Source organism: Protomyctophum parallelum (genome assembly GCF_964188405.1).
Source record: "Protomyctophum parallelum genome assembly, chromosome: 23".
Taxonomy (NCBI): domain Eukaryota; kingdom Metazoa; phylum Chordata; class Actinopteri; order Myctophiformes; family Myctophidae; genus Protomyctophum; species Protomyctophum parallelum.
The window spans coordinates 7333601-7357575 of NC_139715.1; the positions used below are offsets into that span (position 1 = coordinate 7333601).

Consider the following 23975-nt stretch of genomic DNA (forward strand, 5'->3'; position numbering starts at 1 on the left):
AGAGATGATCGTAGGTTAGCTTGTTTTGCTGCGAGGTCGGTTTATCGTCGCTGTTTCGGGCAGAAACCTCTTATCTCCATATTTTAACTTTTTGTGTTTTTTGGTAAATATACAGTATGTCCTACTTCTGTGGTTTTCAACCCATTTCATATCAAGGCCCATTAATTCTCGGCATTTAAGCCACAGACCACCATTTGATGACATTTAGCCTCTCAAGACGGTCAGACCCAAAACTATAGAATGTTTTGTCGTCGCTGGATACGATTTTGTCCACAATTCCATGCTGCATTGATGCGGTAGGCCTACTGGAGAGATAAGGCAGACGTTGACCGAAATAAGAATGATCTACATGCTCTAAATTGTATAAACTTCTTGTAAATGATGTAGAATATGTCAGGTGTTTAACAATAATCTAACTCTTGAGAGTGTAAAATGTAACCGCCATTTGGTTTCATCCTTGAACCCCCTCAAGGACCACTGGTGGTCCCTGGACCACTGGTTGAAAACCACTGTCCTACTTGGTCGTACTACAGCGTCACACAAAAGTATCAAAAGTAGCAGATCGAAACTTGAGCCTGTATAGATCTTCTACTTTTGTCGCTTTTGAGTTCTAATTCGGAAAAGTATGCAGTTTTTGGACATGTGAGGTTTCCAGCACGACAGAGAAGAAGGTTTATGTGATTTTCATGATTTGCTGCGTTTTATAATTTTGCATGTTGTAGAGTGGGATTATCGTCGAGTGATTTTACTTTATCGTTTTGCTTATTTGTGTTTGAGTGTTGCATGATTTTGTAAACCTTATTTTTTTCCACCGACTGACACACCCTAGACTGAACTAATGACCTGCACCTGGGTTGGGGGTGTGGCCCACCAATCAGCAGCCCTATATAGCAGAGACAGCAGTGGCGTGCACAGACATTTAGAGGGGCAGGTGCTCAAGTGAAAAAAAGGGCACCTTGTGCAGCGCATTTTGGGGCGGGAACCCATTTTGGTGCTTTAGCTATTGAAAAATAGCAGATCTACAAGCTCATAGCGCGCCACCGAGTGGCGCGCTACGAGCTTGTAGGTCTGCTATTTTTCTTTAATCGAAAGAACCACTGACATAGAAACATAGCTTTCGATTGTGGGGGGGCCTAAATAATATAGTAGAAGCGTTTTTTTTTATCAAGATTTGATCAATGTCACCGCATGGTCCACACACTACAAATTAAGAAAAAAAAGTTTTTTTTTGTTTGTTTTTAAGAGCACATTGCCAAAAGGGCAGGGGGTGCTCTAGCACCCCCTAGTGTCTATCTGTGCACGCCACTGAGAGACAGTGTGTTTGGAGGACAGTTGTTGCAGAAGCGGAGAAGAGAGAGAAGAAGTGGAGAGACGGACAAGGGGCAGCCACCACGGCTGGGAGCCAGGACACAGCCGGGGGGCCAGTGGTAGCCATGTCGTCCACCAGAGAAGGGCTGTAAGCGCCACGACCCCCATGGGGGGCCAGTGGTAGCCATGTCGTTGACACTATAAGTGCCACGACCACGACCCCCAGTGTGCGCCCCTTGCCGTGGAGGGGTTGCCCAGAGACGAGATACGGAAGGCAGCAGATGGGCCGCAGCACTACCATGCCATAATCAGAAGGGCTCAGGTTAACACCTGGGCTTGTCTGTAAGTACCCGATTTGTAGTGTTGCCAACGTGTAGACCGACCTGTATACTCCATTATTAGAATAGGACATTGAGAGACGGATGAACTGTGCCCAGGCTTTTTATGTGTTTCAGTGACCAGAAGAAAACGGACAAACTGATTGAACCTTTGACCGTCCCCGCAGACCGCACAATGTGCTTTGTTGCACATTGTGAAAACTATAGTATTTAAAAGTTGTTTAGTTTAGTTATTTAGGACTTGATAGGGATTTTAGGCTTAGGGTGATTTTAAAATAACTGTATTTTCTATTGGCTATTTTAGAGTGCCCCCTGTATTAGCTCAATACATGTCCTATCCTTATTTTGTAACCCCCCCAACATCCTGTTTCTGTTTCAGTCCTTCCCTGTGTTTTTAGCTATCTTATGCTCTTTTACCTGGTTTTAATCTCGAACCTGTGTTGACCTGGAATGACAAGTGTCAGAGTTCCCTTTGCCTTTACTCTGTTTAAAGGTATATTCAGTGATTTCACTTAATTCAAATATCACTTATTTTTTTGTTTTGTTGTGATAATCCTCCCTACTATAGAGTGTGCTGGCCATATAAGGAGTTCCTCCCTGTCCCCAGTTAACCCCTGGGGGTCAAAAAACCTTAGGTTTCGTTTTTGACTCTCTATCCTGATTGGACGAAAGGCTGGGTCCCACAGCCAAAAACGAAACCTAAGGTTTTTTTTAGTGAAATCACTGAATATACCTTTAATCAAAGGGTGGCGTAGTTGGCTACAGTTTTAAACACATGAGTATCACAGTACAATGCACGTGCACTTTAAAACAGTGCACTTTAACAGTTTCTTGTGACTGAGTCGGCCACCCGTCACAGTTGTACGTGTACAGTATGAGGCGCTGTGGAATCGCACATCGTCTACAAAGTGCGATTGTGTTGTTCTATAATTGGAGGTTAAGTACGAGACGACGTGTTGTAACCGCTACCGTAACCATGTGGTTTTCAGTCAAATTGCCAAATGATTAACGCGTGAGAGCCGTGTGAGAGCTTCTGTAATCGCATCATACATTGATGTAATACTTTACTGTTAGACCATTCTGAACGGGAACCCATTTTGGTGTCGGCATCATGTTATGCTTTAGCTATTGAAAAATAGCAGATCTACAAGCTCATAGCGCGCCACCGAGTGGCGCGCTACGAGCTTGTAGGTCTGCTATTTTTGAAAAAAATCGAAGAACGACTGACATTTTTAGAATCTGATCTCAGGTCAGAATGGGTTAATCAGACCAGTGTGTGTCCAGTTGGAAACCTCGTATGAATCTGATCTCGGGTCAGAATGGGTTAGGTAATGCATTACGCATTACCTTTTGCCTACACAAAACAACCAAGTAGATTCACGACGTTGTGACGTCTGTGGCGGACGTGCAGACATCCATCTGTTCTAGATCTATTTATAAATGTAAGAAAAGCTGTCGCAAAACAGTGTCGAAAAGTGGAAGCTGTCTAAGACCTTCCTTAGACACAGAGCAAGACTTCTGCTCACTTCGGGGCCCATATCTCACAACGACACGGCTCATGGACAGCCTCAAGGAACCTAGCGCCGCACACACCCCTGTCCTCCAGCCTCAAGGACGGTGCACTGCTTGCTTGCAGAAACAAATGTGCTTCCACTATTTTAATTTACTTAATTTTCGACAACAAACAACTCCTAGCACCCGCCATCTTCCCGCAGACCACGCGTCACAAGTGAAATGGGAGGGACACGGATTAATGTATGGACCACGGTTTTCCGTGCAACACTCTGCCTTACCCACCGCACCGGCTCAACACGGTCGCCTATACCACTTCTTTCTACCCGTAAACTGCTCGCACGCCACTCGATATATAACTTTTAACTCCGCGGGTGACAACACTCCTCTCCTCCACCAGACCACCTCCTTCGCCGCGCCAGACAAATACAACAGGGTTTTTCGAGTCCCATTCAGCCCCGGTGCGTTATCGCCAAAACACATGCGGTGTCATGCGGTGTTTCGAGACCACAACATGGAATGAGCGGGTCCATTTGGCTACACTCCCACACGTGCCGCCACAGCGCAAAATAAAATGATAAATACATAGAGATGCAATGACAGTTAATGACATATATCTATCTTATATAATAATATAAATGTTGTGCCCAAGTTCAACCCATCAATCCGTTAACAATTCCCTCTCAATCGATGTGATCTATTATATCGCATCGCTCACACTGTACATAATTTCCTGTTCATATATTAGAACGGGTATAAGGCCCCAGTACATGTCAACACAATAACCCCAGCTACAACGGGAGCCTGCCCATGCTGAGAGAGAGAGGGAGGGAGGGAGAGGGGAATGGAGAGACGGTACAGTGCGTTTCACCAACGCAAACCTGGCCAATTGCTGAACCAAATGGACTCTCACAGGTCCATTTGGATCCACCTGTGCAACAATCTGGTCCCTGCAGAGGGGGGTCAACGTCGCCTCTGTCAAGTGGAAACCTCATACGTCGTCCAAATCCTCATTTCAGGATTCAAATAAAGCAAAAAGCGTGGCGCTTCGCGGTACTTTCCAAGCATGTGGATCTGCTACTTTCGCTACTGTAGTGTGATCAAGTAGGGCGTTACTTTTATGAAAAAACAACTATATCAAACTATGGGGGGGGGGTGGGGGGTCCTTGAAGCATTATTATGGATCCTACTGCAAATCTAGTAAAGCCTAAACCTCAGTAAAACTATGCCTATACCCAACCTTAACCCTAACCCTAACCTCAGTAAAACTATGCCTATACCCAACCTTAACCCTAACCCTAACCTCAGTAAAACTATGCCTATACCCAACCTTAACCCTAACCTCAGTAAAACTATGCCTATACCCAACCTTAACCCTAACCTCAGTAAAACTATGCCTATACCCAACCTTAACCCTAACCTCAGTAAAACTATGCCTATACCCAACCTTAACCCTAACCCTAACCTCAGTAAAACTATGCCTATACCCAACCTTAACCCTAACCTCAGTAAAACTATGCCTATACCCAACCCTAACCCTAACCCTAACCTCAGTAAAACTATGCCTATACCTAACCTTAACCCTAACCTCAGTAAAACTATGCCTATACCCAACCTTAACCCTAACCCTAACCTCAGTAAAACTATGCCTATACCCAACCTTAACCCTAACCTCAGTAAAACTATGCCTATACCCAACCTTAACCATAACCCTAACCTCAGTAAAACTATGCCTATACCCAACCTTAACCCTAACCCTAACCTCAGTAAAACTATGCCTATACCCAACCTTAACCCTAACCTCAGTAAAACTATGCCTATACCCAACCTTAACCATAACCTCAGTAAAACTATGCCTATACCCAACCTTAACCGTAACCCTAACCTCAGTAAAACTATGCCTATACCCAACCTTAACCCTAACCCTAACCTCAGTAAAACTATGCCTATACCCAACCTTAACCGTAACCCTAACCTCAGTAAAACTATGCCTATACCCAACCTTAACCGTAACCCTAACCTCAGTAAAACTATGCCTATACCTAACCTTAACCCTTTTACTGCTGCCATTTATTGAGAAATTAGGACCTAATTCATGCCAGCATTTTTTTAATTTGAGCTCTTATTTTGAAAAGCCACATTTTGCCTCAACCGGAAGTGAGCTTATCCCTGCCAGCTTTACGTTGCCAAGACAACCTTTGTTTACATGATCGAAAAATGCCGGTACATTTTTGCACTCCACAACGTCGGCTCGTGCCGTCAAAGAAACGCTGTTTTGACCAAAAATGCCATCTGGGACAAGGAATAGGAGATACAGGCGATTGAAAGAAACGGATAGAATGGATTCTTATGGCGACGGTGAATTAATATGAACGATCCAGTGCAGTGCTAACAACAGTGCTAGCTAACCGGCTAACGTGAGTAGCATTATGGCTTGATCAATCATATGCACTAATAAAGGGCAATTGCCGAAGGGCTTCGGCAATGGCAGCAAGCGTTAATATCAAATTAATGCTTCAATTGCCGAAGGGCTTCGGCAATGGCAGGAAGACGGTTAACCCTAACCTCAGTAAAACTATGCCTATACCCAACCCTAACCTAACCCTAACCTCAGTAAAACTATGCCTATACCCAACCTTAACCCTAACCCTAACCTCAGTAAAACTATGCCTATACCCAACCCTAACCCTAACCTCAGTAAAACTATGCCTATACCCAACCTTAACCCTAACCCTAACCTCAGTAAAACTATGCATGCCCGGGAGCCAATCAGAAACATGGTAAGGCGGGCCTATCCTAGAACGCTGGTGGGATTCATAATCACGCATCCTTTAAATAAAGGATGCATAAAGAAACAAAAGGTTGAGGATCAGCGTCCTACCTGGACCTCGTCCCCCCGTACAGACGAGTCTCCTCCCAGCAGTGGCTCTGCGGGCGCGGGCGCGTTGATGGTGACGGACTTCTCCGAGCGGCTGTCCTTGTGGCTGCGCGACTTGTGGCGGTCTCTGTCGCGGCTCCTCTGCTCCCTGAAAAAGACAACCACGCGGAGAGGATGAGCTGAGCTGCGCCGCCGCCATGCTGTTGCCACGACAACCCGCCGCCGCCGCCTTCCGGCGAGCCCCGCAACGAGCCCGGGAAGGAGGGGAGCGGACTTGTCGTGGATCATATCTATATGAGGCGACGATGCGTTTCTTTTAACCCATTCTGACCTGAGATCAGATTCATACGAGGTTTCCGCCGGACACACACTGGTCTGATGAACCTATTCTGACCTGAGATCAGATTCTAAAAATGTCAGTCGTTCTTCGATTTTTCAAAAATAGCAGACCTACAAGCTCGTATCGCGCCACTCGGTGGCGCGATATGAGCTTGTAGATCTGCTATTTTTAAATAGCTAAAGCACGACATGATGCTAACACCAAAATGGGTTCCCGTTCAGAATGGGTTAAGACAATTAAGACGACTCTCTCCTCTTCTCTCCTGCGTCTCTGTCTAGCTTTCTTTCTTGTTCTTGTCTTTTTTTCCCCTCACCGAGGAGAATTACGCTGCGTAATCCGTGACGACCTTAATACCATTGGCCTTTAACTTTTTCTGCATTTCATTTAATTTCCCTTGTTTATTGAGCGAATCAAAAGGGAAAGGGGCTTAGTGGATAGACACATACAGGAAGCCACATCTGGACGTAAACATGAAGCCACACGCATGAGCACACACACACACACACACACACAATTACAGACATGGAGAGGAGAGGAGAGGAGAGGAGAGGAGAGGAGAGGAGAGGAGAGGAGAGGAGAGGAGAGGAGAGGAGAGGAGAGGAGAGGAGAGGATGAACCGTCTCCGCCAATGCATACTGTCCTATGTTGGTCCTGTGTGTTTTTGTCCACCTGCGTTTGTTGTTTTTCTGATCGTCGTTTAATTCATAATGTGTCACATTATGCTGCTGTATAACATTCTCAATTTCCCTTCGGGGGATTAATAAAGTACATCTCATCTCATCTCGCATAGAATGGCAGTTTAAGCCACGGATGACACTCCATTCCTCTGCTCGCTGTGCCTGTAAAAGGTAGAGAAATAAACCCGCTTTGTATTTCATGCTCCATCTATCTAAGCTCTAATGACCAGGCAGGGGTCAGGCCCCAGCGACCTCTCACCCATTCCAATCCCCCCCCCCCCCCTCAGCACCGCCACCTTCCCTCGCTCGCTGTATCCAGAATGCCGACTATCTCTCCCGCCCACCGCCGCCGTCGCAGATATGAGCAACAGCATATGAACTCCATTAGCCTTGCCACCCCTGCTACCCCCCCCCCGCCCGCCCTGCCAGCACCACCCCCACACTAAGGTATCGTCCAGCGAATTGCAGAAATGCCTCTAATGATTTTTATCAGTGCAACTGAGATATGCTATACTGTAGATACACCCTGTGATGGTAATAACCCATTCTGACCGGGCACCCATTTTGGTGTCAGCATCATGTTATGCTTTAGCTATTTAAAAATAGCAGATCTACAAGCTCATATCGCGCCACCGAGTGGCGCGATACGAGCTTGTAGGTCTGCTATTTTTGAAAAATCGAAGAGCGACTGACATTTCTAGAATCTGATCTCAGGTCAGAATGGGTTAAGGCATTTCTGTTTTATTATACTCCTAAACCAGATTGAAACCCATAGCAGCGTAATAAAGTCGGTAATTGCCTGTCCGTGTGTGTGTGTGTGTGTGTGTCAGTCTGTCTGTGTGCGCGCGCGCGCGTGCATGCGTGTGTGTCACAGTGTGTGTCTGTGCGTCTGTCTGTGTGTGCGTGCGTTAGCGTGCAAGCTAACAGGCAGGCGCGATTAGGATACCCGTGCGTTCCTCTCTTTTTTAGCTTTATGTAATCGCCGGGGAGCAGACTGTGCACAGACGCTTTTATTCGCCCCACAATGCACTGCTTCATGCTTCACGCGTCGTTACGCACAGACACACCTGGGAGCAACGGCAACAGTACAAACACGATCTAACACTGCTGTTGGCCGCTCAGGCGCTCTATTCTACACCTCAGGAAGCGAGAGCGTGCGTGCGTGCGTGCGTGCGTGCGTGCATGTGTGTGTGTGTGTGTGGGAGGGGGGGGTTAAGCGTCTTGCTCAAAGGCACTGTGATGATGATGACAGTAGCCGAGGGAGGCTTTTCACACATCTGTCGAGTTCAACACACTTTCTGATATAAAAGTGAATAACATCCCTCCATGAATGAAGACATTCTATAGCCTGAGTGGGATTCCCTCTCCCGGTTATAACCAGATGAACCCCAGCGTCCCTTAAATGACAGAATATTCCGATAAAGGCAGACAACAAGGTTGGATTTGAAATTTTGAATTGACGGAATACTGTGTGTTAATGTGTTAATATTCTGGGCAGGTCATAACCCCTGGTCAACGAAGTACTTTAGCAAGGTTTTACCATGCAGAGAGAACACAGCAGGACGTTGTTCCGAGCGGTCACTTTCTCTCTCGTGTGAGACAAAAAGCAGAGGGGAAAAGAGAAGATGTTTTCTTTCTGTAAAGCGTGTCCCTTTAATGCTAATCGCGTCTTCTGTTGGGAGAGACAGTAGAACAGCAGTGGAACCAATGTGATTTCTACCCACGCAGGAGGAGGATTTTGTTGTTTCCCCGGTAGGCTTCATTAGGGGAAAACCACCACCCACCTCCAACCAAACCACCACCTCACAGAGCAACACCACAGCAAAACCACCACCATATTTTCTCAGCGATTATTCCATTGATTACTTTTTTTTGTGCCGAACCAACGTAAAACGTGATTATTCTTTTAACCCATTCTGACCTGAGATCAGATTCATACGAGGTTTCCGCCGGACACACGCTGGTCTGATTAAACCCATTCTGACCTGAGATCAGATTCTAAAAATGTCAGTCGCTCTTCGATTTTTCAAAAATAGCAGACCTACAAGCTCGTATCGCGCCACTCGGTGGCGCGATATGAGCTTGTAGATCTGCTATTTTTAAATAGCTAAAGCATAATATGATGCCAACACCAAAATGGGTGCCCGGTCAGAATGGGTTAATACTTTGCTGAATTATAGTTGATTTAATACATATACAATTTGTGGGTTTTTTAATTGCATTTCAGACTTTTACACTCTAGCCTACATGAATGTTGAGAGTACGGGTGTTGTTGTTTTGTTCTGTATCTGTTCTGTGATTGTTGTCATGTATCTGTTGTCTGTCCTGTCCTATGTGCAAACTTCAATAAAAATATACTTTAATAATAATAATTTGCTGAATTACTAAATTACTAAATTGTCTAATATCTTACGAACAATTAAGCCTTATGTGTTATACTGTCGTACAAAGGTGTCATGCAAAAATAGCCGATCTACAGGCCCAACACATTGTGAGCTTATAAATCACAGATTTTCTCTATTTTATAAATCAATCATTTTATTAAAATCCATTTGTTTTTGTCATTGATTAAACTACATCGATTAAACTGTTGCACCCCAAGAACCCAGAAAACTGTTACGAACTTAAAAGGAACCCTGGCTAATATGACAAATATGCCTTAAAACATTATATAACTAAAATTAAAAACTAAAAACACTTTAAATATTTTATTTCTTTCATAAATATAGAATCTTTCACTCATTAGGAACTGCTCCTGTCGCAAGTTGATGATGTCATATGTCTGTGTGGTCCAGCCCTATGGAACATATGGAATGCACATGCTAATAAAAAGTATTTAAAATATTGCTTTGACGCTCATATTATCCTTAGGAACATAACATGTATTAGCATATGCACTCCATACATTCCATAGGGCTAGACCACATTGACATAATGACATCATCAACTTGCGACATGAGCAGCTCTCATTGAGTGAAAGATTCTCTATTTATGGAAAAAACTACAATATTTAAGGTGTTTTTAACTTTTTTATTTTAGTTGTAGAGGGCAAGTATAATGTTTTAACCCATTCTGACCGGGCACCCATTTTGGTGTTGGCATCATGTTATGCTTTAGCTATTGAAAAATAGCAGATCTACAAGCTCATATCGCGCCACCGAGTGGCGCGATACGAGCTTGTAGGTCTGCTATTTTTGAAAAAAATCGAAGAACGTGAGTGAAAGATTCTCTATTTATGGAAAAAACTACAATATTTAAGGTGTTTTTAACTTTTTTATTTTAGTTGTAGAGGGCAAGTATAATGTTTTAAGGCATATTTGTCTTATTAGCCAGGGATCCTTTTAAATACTTTTACCCCCAATGCTAAGGACGACTGGACTTTGCAGAGACACTGCATTGTCCACTCACGTGCACAATGGTGGTTCCCACCCTTCCATGTCCAGGATATCCTGCCTACAAGGGGCCCTAATGAAGGAATAAGGCTCTGATTGACAGCAGCAGCAGCAGCCCTGCAGTCCTGCACAACTCCATTGGATCTAGGTGTTTTGATTAAAGGGAGTTCACCACACCGTTTCCTCAGTGCTATTCTGGTACTTCCCCTCCAGCCCCTGCACGAGAGTGGCGGCTTCCTCCCCCCCCCCAAAAAACCCCAACAAAGGCTATAGCCACAGTTTCCCAAAAACCGCAAAACAGAGAGGAAAGACTGTGAGGGTTTTGTGGTTGAAAGTTTTTTTTTTCTTTTTTTTTTTAATAGTTTATCTTAGCCTGCTCAGAAATGTGCTGTGATTTTAAGTTGTTGATTTTAAGTGTTGATAGCCAGACAGACGCTCCCGGAGTGAATAAGTGTTAACTGTAAAAAATGGAGAGTTGGCAGTCAGCTCACCGCCATTTTTCTTTGAGACATACAGTAGCGCAGCAGGAAAAGACGGGGCGGTGATAGATGGCGGAGGAGGGGAGCCGCGTGAACGAACGATTTTGATTGGCATTTGAAGGGAATTAGGTGATGCTTTTATAGCCAGTCACCCAAAATGTGTCATTTTATTTGTGTCTTAAGTGGTGCAACCACTTCTACATCCAGCATGCAATGTCCGTGTACCTGTTTGTTTGTGATGTACCTGTGTGAGCACGAGTGGTGTGCGCATGCGTGAAATTGGAACGAGAGAAGTATGTGACATGGCTGCCACCTGCTGGACGCAAACGATACAGAGAAGAAATTGGAACGATACAGAGAAGAAATTGGAATGATACAAATTGGAACGATACAGAGAACCAATAGACGGGAGTTGCACCACTCGGTTCACACTGGTGTGTTTTTGAGTGGTGCAACCACTCCTACAACCAGCTTGCAATGTCCTCGTACCTGTTTGTGTGTGTGTCTGTGTGAGCACGAGTATGTGACTTAATAATAGCAGTAGGGGCGCCAGAAACAGTGAGAGGGGTAGTGACTCTAATGAGAGAGAGTGAGAGAGAGAGAGAGAGAGAGAGAGAGGGGGGGGGGGGGGGGGGGGGGAATTGCACCACTCAGTTCACACGTGTGTGATTTTTTCTATTCACTTGGCCATTAAGGTCCACAGAATGAGAGGTCTGCTCTGCCGGAAACACCACAAAAGAAAGTTATGTTATGGCCATTTTTGTATACCACACCATAGACAACCAATATATGGCAACATTTCATCATACTTTAGGTATAGGATGTGACATGTCAAACTACGGGGTTTTCACGATTCTGAATCCATTCCAAAGCATTAGTTTTGCCCGAAAAACACTCCTTGGCCTAAAAAACGGCCATAGCCGTCATCACAAATGTGATGAGGTCAGCACTCAGTGGATATGTGGCCGTAGATTTTGAGTTATGGGCAACTTTAGTAGGCAAGTGCGCATGTGCGAAACCGGTCTAGGATCGCTGAAGAAGGAAAGGCCTTCTTTAATTACAGCGATCCCGTTCATTAACCCATTCTGACCGGGCACCCATTTTGGTGTCAGCATCATGTTATGCTTTAGCTATTTAAAAATAGCAGATCTACAAGCTCATATCGCGCCACCGAGTGGCGCGATACGAGCTTGTAGGTCTGCTATTTTTGAAAAATTGAAGAACGACTGACATTTTTAGAATCTGATCTCAGGTCAGAATGGGTTCATCAGACCAGTGTGTGTCCGGCGGAAACCTCGTATGAATCTGATCTCAGGTCAGAATGGGTTCATAAATCACTTCCTCAACCTGCCTGCCATCTTAGTCTGGCTGATGTGACTCTGGATTGATTCCAGACAGTCTGCAAAGACTTCTTTGATCTTCTTATTACTGAAGTCAGTGACTCTGCCCTCAAGACCATAACCACTTAATCCATTCTGACCTGAGATCAGATTCATACGAGTTTTCCGCCGGACACACACTGGTCTGATGAACCCATTCTGACCTGAGATCAGATTCTAAAAATGTCAGTCGTTCTTTGATTTTTCAAAAAATAGCAGACCTACAAGCTTGTATCGCGCCACTCGGTGGCGCGATATGAGCTTGTAGATCTGCTATTTTTCAATAGCTAAAGCACAACACCAAAATGGGTGCCCGTTCAGAATGGGTTAAATGAGTTGACCGGGGTCTCTCCCAGGACGCAAAAAAATATTTCATTAAGCTTCTTGGGCAGATTACAGGCTTTCTGAATATCATTCAAAGAGACTAATATAAACCAGTGGTTCCCAAAGTGGGGTCCGGGGACCCCCAGGGGTCCTTGAGGGAGTTCCAGGGGGTCCCCAGCTAAATGATAGTGTGGAACCAAATGGACCCTTATGGGTCTGTAACTAAGAGAGTGTAAAAATGGAACCAAACAGACCCTAACGACTCAATTTGAGACACTTTCAGAGTTAAATTAACATTGCTTTTACAATATAAATTGTCTCAGAGATAGAAATGGCATTAAATGGAGGTCCGTACCCTAATTCATGTCAAACTGGGGGTCCTTGAAATCCATCCAGGGCTCAATGAATGGAAATCCCTGCTAGAGCCGTAAAAATGTACTCATATCCCATTCTGACCGGGCACCCATTTTGGTGTCAGCATCATGTTATGCTTTATCTATTGAAAAATAGCTGATCTACAAGCTCGTATCGCGCCACCGAGTGGCGCGATACGAGCTTGTAGGTCTGCTATTTTTGAAAAATCGAAGAGCGACTGACATTTCTAGAATCTGATCTCAGGTCAGAAAGGGTTCATCAGACCAGTGTGTGTCCAGTGGAAACCTCGTATGAATCTGATCTCAGGTCAGAATGGGATATGGGGGTCTGCCGGCTAATGAGTGTCTATTTGGGGGTCCTTGACTGAACTGAATGCAGCTCACTGCTTACTGTGAAGTGGCAACAGGAAACTATCTGCCACCTCAATCACAACAGATCATTATCAGGCAGCCACTTCAATAACAACTAATAATAATAATCTCTATATACAGTAGGCACTTTTAAAAAATGCTTTAACAGTCCTTCGAAAGTACAGGGGAGCACTGTGCAATGCGTGTGTAACCTGTGTGTACAACTGTGAACTGTGCGGAGAGAGAAAGAGAGAAAAAAAAACATACTGGCAGTTATATTGCTATAATAACGGCCGCTGGAGTCTTGTTATCACAATCACAGACATGGGAGTGATTGACTGCGTTTTCATTTCGGATAAATCAGGCGGGGGGGGACCGGGAGGTTGACGACGTGAGCCTTGATAAATAAATGATGGCTATCATCATTCTCCATGACTACAGCCTCAGTTTCTCCAGCAGCGTGCCGATGCCGTCTGGGATTAGGTTCATTGTAAATATGGGCAGGGGAGCTGCAGGAGAGGGGCTGCAGGAGAGGGGCTGCAGGAGAGGGGCTGCAGGGGAGCTGCAGGGGAGGGGCTGCAGGGGAGCTGCAGGGGGGCTGCAGGAGAGCTGCAGGGGAGGGGCTGCAGGGGAGCTGCAGGGGAGGGGCTGCAGGGGAGCTGCAGGGGAGCTGGGGTTCGGCCGTTGATTTGACAGAGAGGGAGGTTTGCACACCAGCGTTCGCACTTAACACATTGATTGCTAACTTTTGAAATTCTACTCAGGATTGCTTCTGCTAAGCGATTAACATTGGACTTTTTAACTTTTTAGGGGCCCACAGCGAGGGGCCTCTTATAGCACATCGCACATTGCATAAATCAAAAGGAAGCCAAACTAGTCCACTTCAATTTAAAAAAAAAAAATGATTCTACCATCTTCCATTCTGGAGATATTGACCTTTTTCTAAAACCTGCTTTTCACTGCACGCTGCTCTTTTGAAAAAACAGCAGAGATATGGAAGGTTGAAGTTGACAGACATTGACAGACAGATATAAAAATGAACACAAATAATATCATATACATACTACACACTGAATGAAAGCCCTGAATGTCTACTTTTAGGAGGAAAACAAATACACATGGTCCCATGTATAGTTTGTCAGTAATTGGCTGTTGAATGCAGCTTGCGCCCACCAGAGAGGATTTCAGAAAATGCATGGACCTGAAGAACCATTATTCACAAAATAAGGCCTATAGCGACATGTACATACTATATACCGTATGAAACAGAAGACTCTCTGCTTTCATAAGAAAAATACTTCTACTGTAATAATAATACAAATCACACCCCTGTGAAGTGAGCAGTGCAATGTTGCACAACATTGCACTGCTCACTTCACATGGGTGTGATTTGTATTATTATTACAGTAGAAGTATTTTTCTTATGAAAGCAGAGAGTCTTCTGTTTCATACGGTATATAGTATGTACATGTCGCTATAGGCCTTATTTTGTGAATAATGGTTCTTCAGGTCCATGCATTTTCTGAAATCCTCAGAGTATTTTAGACAAGACAAGGAACTGACAACTAAATATTCACAAAATAAGGCCTATACATACTATATACCGTATGAAACAGAAGACTCTCTGCTTTCATAAGAAAAATACTTCTACTGTAATAATAATGAAAATCACACCCCTGTGAAGTGAGCAGTGCAATGTTGCACTGCTCACTTCACAACATTGCACTGCTCACTTCACATGGGTGTGATTTTTATTATTATTACAGTATTAGTTTTTTTCTTATGAAAGCAGAGAGTCTTCTGTTTCATACGGTATATAGTATGTACATGTCGCTATATGCCTTATTTTGTGAATAATAGTTCTATAGGTCCATGCTTTCTCTAATCAGACCAGTGTGTGTCCAGTGGAAACCTCGTATGAATCTGATCTCAGGTCAGAATGGGCTAAAGTTCTCTCTGAAAAAGAGAATTTTATAAATGAAATGGATTCAATAGTCTAGTATTGACAAACAGTATATGGGATATGTGTATTTTATTTGTTTTCCTCCTAAAATTAGACATTTAGGGCTTTCATTCAGTGTGTAGTATGTATATGATAATTTATTTATGTTTATATCTGCCTGTCATGATAACGTCATGATGATGATGATTCTATGCACATATGTGATCATTGTCTCAGTAAACAAAATCAACAGATCGTTTGATAGCATAACAGTGACTTGAGAGGTTGACATGTCTGGACATGAACCACAGGAGCGACTCAACTCGCAGTGGGGGGGGGGGGGTTCCACGACATGTCTGGACATGAACCACAGGAGCGATAAGCGTAGCCCGGCTGGCTGTGATTTCGACAAAATGACAGACAACACGATGGCTTCCGCAGCTTAGGATTGTATTAGTTATCCATTACAAACGGGTCGATTACGTCCCAGACGCCTTATCACTGCAATTGGCTGGCGAAGGCGCTATGGCGATTATGGTGATCAACTGCCGAGAATCTTTTTTCCGAGAATGAGAGTAGCATTGCAAACTGCAAAACGATCGATCGCAACTCGCAGTGTGGGGGGGGTTCCACGGTGTGATATCTGCTAGCCTAGTATACTGCTTCTTTGTCCAAACATGGCTGACGCGACGGCGAAAAAAAGACAGTTGGTCAGATGTATACTGCTTCTCCTATGGCGGTCCTTCGAGAATACGTCATTCGTTTCGCGTATACCTGTGCGTGAAATGGCGATCGACCGTTGGAGATTATTCTTGGTTTATATACGGGTTTATATTTCCGAGAATGAGGCGGCAGACCGGTGAGTTGTCGTTGGAAAGAATTAGAGAGGGCTGTGTCGAGTGGATCTGTGTGAATGAGTGGGGGGGGGGGGGAAGAAACTGTAATGCGATGGAGAGATGCCTCGGGAGAAACCATGTAGAAACAGGAGGGGAAGGGTAATCGAGTGTATTCACAAATTTCACACACACTAGAAAATGGGTAGCTCCATTTTAGATCCCCTGATCTGCGTTGGTCTATGCCGTGTGCAGGACAGCGATGCCGCCTCCCCAGTACGTCGTAATGGATACGGCATGCCTGGAATGTGGTTAGACCAGGCCTCTTTTCAGGAGGTGGGGGGCTTTAAACTCCCGGATCTCACAGCGGATCTTTCTGGAGATGATCAGTGTTACATTATGTGTTGTCCGGGCGTCAGAGAAGTTGATGTACAGTATACAGTAAAAACACCAATAAAACGCTTTAGAGCGTGATGCGCAGACGGCGCTCGAGATTAATAAAACGCTTTAGAGCGTTTTGCGCAATCGATGAGTTAAAAAAGTTATCAGGGGGGACGGTATAAGGAGTTCTGATAACCAAACCAGTGGTTCATAATGTGGGGGCCCAGGGACACCCATGGGGTCATTGAGGGGGTTCCAGGGATTCCCGCCCCAGTTAAATTAATGATAGACTGGAATCAAATGGACCCTTACAGTTCTGTACCCGAGTAAAAATCACACACTTGTGGACTGAGTGGTGCAACTCTGTGTGGGGTTACCCCGGTGGGGTCCCCGGAACTTCCAGACCCACAGGAACACGCCCAGGGTGCCCCGCGTCCGAAACGGTCGAGAAATGACAGAGTTACTGTGTGGGGGAATTAGCATTTAGCAGACACCTCTCCCTCTCCCTCTCTAATTAGCAGGCAACATTGCAACACTATCTCTCTCTCCCCGTTTCTAGCACAACAGCGCCACTTTTGCCCCTACTGGTACTCTATAACAGAGACAGGTACGCGGAGATAGGGACAGGTACGTGGACATGGGGACATTGCTGTTCCTTGGAGTGGTTGCACCACTCAAAAATAGAACCAGATATAGTGCGTGGCGTGCGTTACCGATATATCTGCCAGTACATGAGCTATTCCTCTTGGAACGTGTGCTATAGCCATGAACAAAAGGCTAGTGTGTCTCTGATTCTGTCTGCAAGAAAATATTGACTCTTCTATAATGTGATTTTAAGGAGCGGTACGAAAGAAGATATGAAAATCAAGATGCAGACAACCCCCGAGTACCTCTGGCAAATGAGAAACCACTGATATAGTAGACATTATTTTTGTAGAATCAGCCTCAGGTGGGAACCTCTTTTGGCGTTAGCATTATGTAATGCTTTAGCTATTGAAAAATAGCAGACCTACAAGCTCATAGCGCGCCACCGAGTGGCGCGCTACGAGCTTGTAGGTCTGCCATTTTTGAAAAACCGAAGGACGACTGACATAGAAACATGGCTTTTTCAGAAAACGGTCAGGATGTAGAAGACATTTTTAGAATCTGATCTCAGGTCAAAACGGGTTTTGACGGAGGTATTGGAATTTAAAGGTATATTCAGTGATTTCATTTAATTCAAATATCACTTATTTTTTTGTTTTGTTGTGATAATCCTCCCTACTATAGAGTGTGCTGACCATATAAGCTGTCCCCAGTTAACCCCTGGGGGTCAAAAAAACCTTAGGTTTCGTTTTTGACTCTCTATCCTGATTGGACGAAAGGCTGGGTCCCACAGCCAAAAACGAAACCTAAGGTTTTTTGAGTGAAATCACTGAATATACCTTTAACTTCCAGTGTAGCTTCCTGTGACAGGAATATATGGGAGCAGTGAGGGGGGAATGATGGGCCCGCAGACGCCTGGTGAGCTGAGGCAGACGCCTGGCGAGCTGAGGCAGAGCCTGGCAGACGTCTGGCGAGCTGCAGACGCCCGGCGAGCTGAGGCAGAGCTCTGCCAAAGACTCAAGGAAAACCCTTTCTTCAGGCCGCAAAACACACCTGACGCTCTATAAGAGCTTCCCCCGCCATCACACTCTGGCCAGCTTCCGCGCTGGGGGAAGAGATCGGGATGGGAAACCGCAGGCTGGCGGGCAGGGAAGAGACCGCGGTAATTTCACACCCACTCCAAAATGTCCGTGGAGGACCAAGAAGAAGTGACTTTGTTTTCTGCACGCACGCACGCACGCACGGCCGGCTGGCCAAACCACACACACACACACACACCGGTGAGGAACCGAGCCCCGGAGTCACCACCTGTAAGCCTATAAAAGGAGCCACAGTGTGGTCCGTGGTCCGAGCCAAAATGCAAAATGGCCGCGACCCGGGGCGTAGAGCTCAGCTAAGTCATCTCAAACCCATTAGAGAACGAGGCGAGATGAGGGGGAGAAAGAGAGAGAGAGAATTGTTTCTTAATGAGATAATGATATAGCTTGTGCCTAATGATGGGTTGAGGCGGGTCATGAGATCACTCTTCCTCTGATGTCCCAAAATGTGCTTTTTAGCATTTCATCCTTTCGTTGAGTGGAAAAGTCCCGATTTAACCAATTCTGACCGGGCACCCATTTTGGTGTCAGCATCACGTTATGCTTTAGCTATTGAAAAATAGCAGATCTACAAGCTCATATCGCGCCACCGAGTGGCGCGATACGAGCTTGTAGGTCTGCTATTTTTGAAAAATCGAAGAGCGACTGACATTTTTAGAATCTGATCTCAGGTCAGAATGGGTTCATCAGGACCAGTGTGTGTCCGGCGGAAACCTCGTGTGAATCTGATCTCAGGTCAGAATGGGTTAAACACCCGATATAAGAATATGAATCTCATTTTGTTTTTCACAAGATAACCGGTATAGGCCCTTTCGACGTGCCCAGTAACCTCATTCCTGGCGGACAGCACACACACGCTTTGCAGGCAAGATCAGCGGTGTCCATTGTGCTGCAAATGAACCGACAGGGGCCGGATGGGCCAAATCAACTGACAGCGTGTTGGGTTTTGCTGTTGACACAGGTTGGGAGTTGAAGGGGGCCCTCATGGGAACTGGGAGTGATAAGCATTTCTGTGGCCCATGGCCACATGCCAGGATCAAGCTCTCAACAGATAACACTGCAGCTAGGTGACGGAGGACAAATGACGCCTGCCACCGACTGTGTGTATATACCCCAAACACCACAGAGGTCAAGTCTGAGGGGGGGGGGGGGGGGGGGGGGGGGGTGGCATACCGTGGCTTTTGTTTTCACAAAGTGAGAAAACTTTATACATCCACGTATGATAACAGCATCCTAAGGTTAGCAAGGAATATCACCTCTAATACTAAACATGTGTTGTATGGAGAATACAGGTTGCTACCTTCAGGAAGGAGATATGGTGTTCCAGCATACAATAAGGTCAGACTAAAGAGGTCCTTTGTCCACCAGTCGACCTTGAGGCTTAATCAGGAGTTGTGGTAGCCACGGGATGATCTAAGCGGTGGATATTGCTCTTGTCTTCATGTATGTAAATTGTCTTGTTCTTTGCGTTATGTCAAATGTGTGTATATGTGTTTCTGCATACTTGGCTGCTGTGTCGCAAGACAAATTTCAGTGTGAACAGACGATAAAGTACTATATCATATCACATCACTAATCTAAGGATCTATAAACATCCAACTATAGTGTGGATTCTGTCTTAACATAAACATTAAATGCCATTGACAATGAATGGAGAATTTACGTCATACGTGTCTGAGCAAAGCGGCCGTCGGTGTGTCGGTGGAAACCCTTGGCCAAAAGGGACCACCACTCTTGGTGACGTAACTAACCCATTCTGACCTGAGATCAGATTCATACGAGGTTTCCACTGGACACACACTGGTCTGATGAACCCATTCTGACCTGAGATCAGATTAAAAAAAATGTCAGTCCTCCTTTGATTTTTCAAAAATAGCAGACCTACAAGCTCGTATCGCGCCACTCGGTGGCGCGATATGAGCTTGTAGATCTGCTATTTTTAAATAGCTAAAGCACGACATGACACCAAAATGGGTGCCCGTTCAGAATGGGTTAAAGTATGTTTCAAGGATGGTATAAATTAGGTCAATAATTGATTAGAGCGCCCCTCACTTCACACAGGTGTGATTTCTTTTTAGGACTCAAATGAGGGTTATGGAGATGGATTTTTTAAAGAAGATGTTATTATTCAAGGGGACACTTTAGATGATGATTTAATGTGAATCCCATGTAATGTTAATTCCTTTCTATTGAAATGTATCTGATGATGGTGATTTTCCAGGGTGAGCTCTCAACACAGAACTCATTTGGGAAGTGTTTTTGTATACAATATGAACGTTCCACATTACCAGTTGTTCTATTCTGAAGTTCTGTACCAAAGTTCCAAACCCGACCACTTAGAGCCTACTGTAGAAACCATCTATATGGTCAAACGTTACAGTGTTGGCTTGTGTTTTAGTCATATCTTTATTATGACAAGCTCAGAATATGGACGCTGAGGTTCATGAGTTTAAATAGGCTTTGTGGTTATGCCCATCGCTGATTGATATCGGTTCTGAAACCTTGCCTGATCACTGGATCAAACTTAAGATTTCTTGCCTGATCGTTTGTGTATTGTTCTTGTGGCTTCTTGCCTTGTTCCAAGTCACTGACTGCTACAGCACATTGGCTCAAAAGAGAGGCATTACCCGGGCTGCAGAAAATGGTACCCGTGAGTGTTCTAACTGTGAATGAATTGGCTTAAATTATCCACTTAATCCCATGCCAATGCAGTATGCTGCCATATAATTGGAGTACAACCAATCAAAGGAAGCAATTTTACACATGAGTAGCTGCTAATGTGAGATTGGCTATTCAGTAATCAGTGAAGTGACAGAACAGAAAAAACCCAGAACTTTTTTCTGAAGTTTATATCCTAAAATTATAAGCTTTTTGAAGTGCATTCGTACATAGCTTTGCTGCAATTGTATTATGGTGAAATGTTAAAGAATTAGATACGAATGCATTGTGCTTGCGTTTCCTATTGTTATATATAAATGTTTTAGTTTATATTTTTTCCTACCTAATTCCAAAAGCTGGCTGTGACAAGGATTGCACCTCAATATGCTACCAGGTGAGTTACCCCATGACTTCCCAATGTTCTTCAGGACGGAAACCCCTTGGTGTTTTAACCCATTCTGACCTGAGATCAGATTCATACGAGTTTTCCACTGGACACACACTGGTCTGATTAACCCATTCTGACCTGAGATCAGATTCTAAAAATGTCAGTCGTTCTTCGATTTTTTCAAAAAATAGCAGACCTACAAGCTCGTATCGCGCCACTCGGTGGCGCGATATGAGCTTGTAGATCTGCTATTTTTCAATAGCTAAAGCACGACATGATGCCAACACCAAAATGGGTGCCCGGTCAGAATGGGTAAAGCATTTATATGTTATACTCTAAAAAAAATAGCAGATCTACAAGCTCATAGCACGGCACCGAGTGCCGCGCTAAGAGGTCGTAGATCAGCCATTTTTGAAAAATGTGGCGCAAATCTTTGAGTATATATTCTTTCAGAGCGAACGTTTTTAACTCAAATCTTTGCTTCCTGGAGGAGGGGTCGGTGTGGGAAATTACATAATAATTTCTGGGGGTCCTTGAACATGAAATAGTTTGAGAACCACTGATATAGACACAGGTTTTTCAGAAAACCCGTCATGATTTAGAATCTGGTCTCGGGTCAGGTCTCGGATGTGAGATTTCATAGCCAGTATAGCCACCGTACAACAATATATCCACGCACCATTCACTTTAATACAAATCAGTTTCTTGCAGCTTGGAAAACTCGATGGCCTGCCCTCATTTCAGCTCAGTACAAAGCCCTCTCACAGAGCCATTGTATCCTTTAATCATAATAAAGAATGGTCTCTCGGGTATAGTTATACCGCTCCGCGCTGTTGAACATGTGCCACGCTGGAGAGAGAACACACACTCGTCTCAGCATCATGGCTTGGCTTGTCCCCAAGCTCTCACCAGGGGAGCGATGATCATAGACAGAGCAGACACTATTGGGGAAGCCAGGGGATTTTTTTTTCTCTCACTCCATCTAAAGTGTCCTGGCGACACAGACGCCAGTCGGGTGTGACCAATTGACCCGGTGGATATTGTGTAGAGAGAGTGCCTGCAGAGCTGATGCGAGGGAACATCTCCAAACAATCGTTGCCACCTTCTGTTCGCGGCTGAGGGGCTGACCATCAAAACTATTAACTCATCTTATACGCCATCCTTCCATTTGCGGCCTTCTAACAAATTGTGTCTGGAACAAAAGGAAGACCACCAGAAACGCAGACACACAATATGCTAGTGGTGTCCGTGCGTGAGAGCGTGCGTGCGTGCGTGCGTACAAAATGCGAAATGCGTGTGTGTGTGTGTGGAAGAGGGGGGGGGGGGGTAGCGTACTTAGACATGCCTATGGGCGAGCCACACGCACTCCCGTGTGTGTCGAACGGGCCCTTGGCATCAGTGTAATTAGACAACAGCGATCCAGAACTGACTCGTGCATTACCTTCAAACGGGCACAGCTAGGGGTTTCAACAAAAGGCAACAATTTCGGTTCTTTTGCGTATCAAATGATTGGCCAGCCGGTGGGCCCTGGCACAGCCCTGGCACAGCCCTGGCAACAGCCGCGACCAGAAGTGATGTGTGGGCAGAGCAGAGGAGCGCCTCGCCTGGCAGGGATGCCCCAATTATCTGTCATTCGCTTGAAAAGGCTGCAGATACAGGAAGCCACAAACCCAATTTATCTCCCTCCCTCCCCCTCCCTCCCTTCCTCCCTCTCTCTCTCTCTCTCCCCCTCGCACGCCCTCTCTCATTCCAAACAAAGTGGGACCACTTTCGCTCCCTGTAACTTGGAAGTACAAGGACAAATTCCTGCCCTTGGGAATGTGTGCTGAAAGCGGGTGGGGGGTGGGTGATACGCCTGCCCCCAGCCCCTTTCTTGAGAGAGTGGGGACAGTCTCCAGTCTAGATGGGTGGGGTGGGCTTACAGTTGGGGGGCGGGGGGAGGACATGAGGGGGGAAAAAGGCGGGGGGGGTCAAGTGGAGCTGAACAAGAGGGCAGCTGCTGCCTTTTCATCACGCTGGTGGTATGGAGGGCGAGGTAGGGGGCGACAGAAACAAGGAGAGAGGGGTGTGATTTCGTCGGTGGGTTGGGCGAGGAAATAAGAGTGAGAACGACAGAGAAAGAGTCATGGAGAGGGAAACGTGAAAGGAAGGAGCCAAAGGACGAATATATATCTGACCAAATTTGACTTGAGGGACTGCCATTGGTTGTTTTTTTGTTTGTTTTTTCGCAGGGAATCATAGCTTCAAATTGACATATTGGTTGTTCAGTTTGACCCACCAGTTTTGGAGATATGGCTTAGAGAGTAATGTCTTGCAGAAAACAGGCTTGAAAAGGTTCACTTCTGTGGCCTCTAACATTACACCTAGCTACATGTTTAAGCGTTTATTTTATATTTACATGTCGATTTCAGCTCTGACACTTATTTCAGACATGCTCTAGTATGTGAAGTCTGCGGGCACCCATTTTGGTGTTGGCATCATGTTATGCTTTAGCTATTGAAAAATAGCAGATCTACAAGCTCATATCGCGCCACCGAGTGGCGTGATACGAGCTTGTAGGTCTGCCATTTTTGAAAAATCGAAGAACGACTGACATTTTTTTAATCTGATCTCAGGTCAGAATGGGTTCATCAGACCAGTGTGTGTCCAGTGAAAACCTCGTATGAATCTGATCTCATTTTGAAAAAAAGAAAACGTTTTTCTCCTCTGGTGAAAAGCTGGAATTTGCGCGATGGCAGG

At 45.1% G+C, this 23975-nt stretch overlaps 1 protein-coding gene across 2 annotated transcripts in view; it reads right to left on the reverse strand.

The window, feature by feature from the left end:
• LOC310854400 (vang-like protein 1) overlaps positions 1-23975 on the reverse strand; it is a 148351-nt gene that overhangs the window by 84871 nt on the left and 39505 nt on the right. For both annotated transcript variants that reach the window (XM_083759026.1, XM_083759025.1), the window contains exon 3: positions 6040-6184. In XM_083759026.1, the coding sequence (XP_083615152.1) occupies positions 6040-6184 (145 nt within the window). The remainder of the gene's footprint in view (positions 1-6039; positions 6185-23975) is intronic.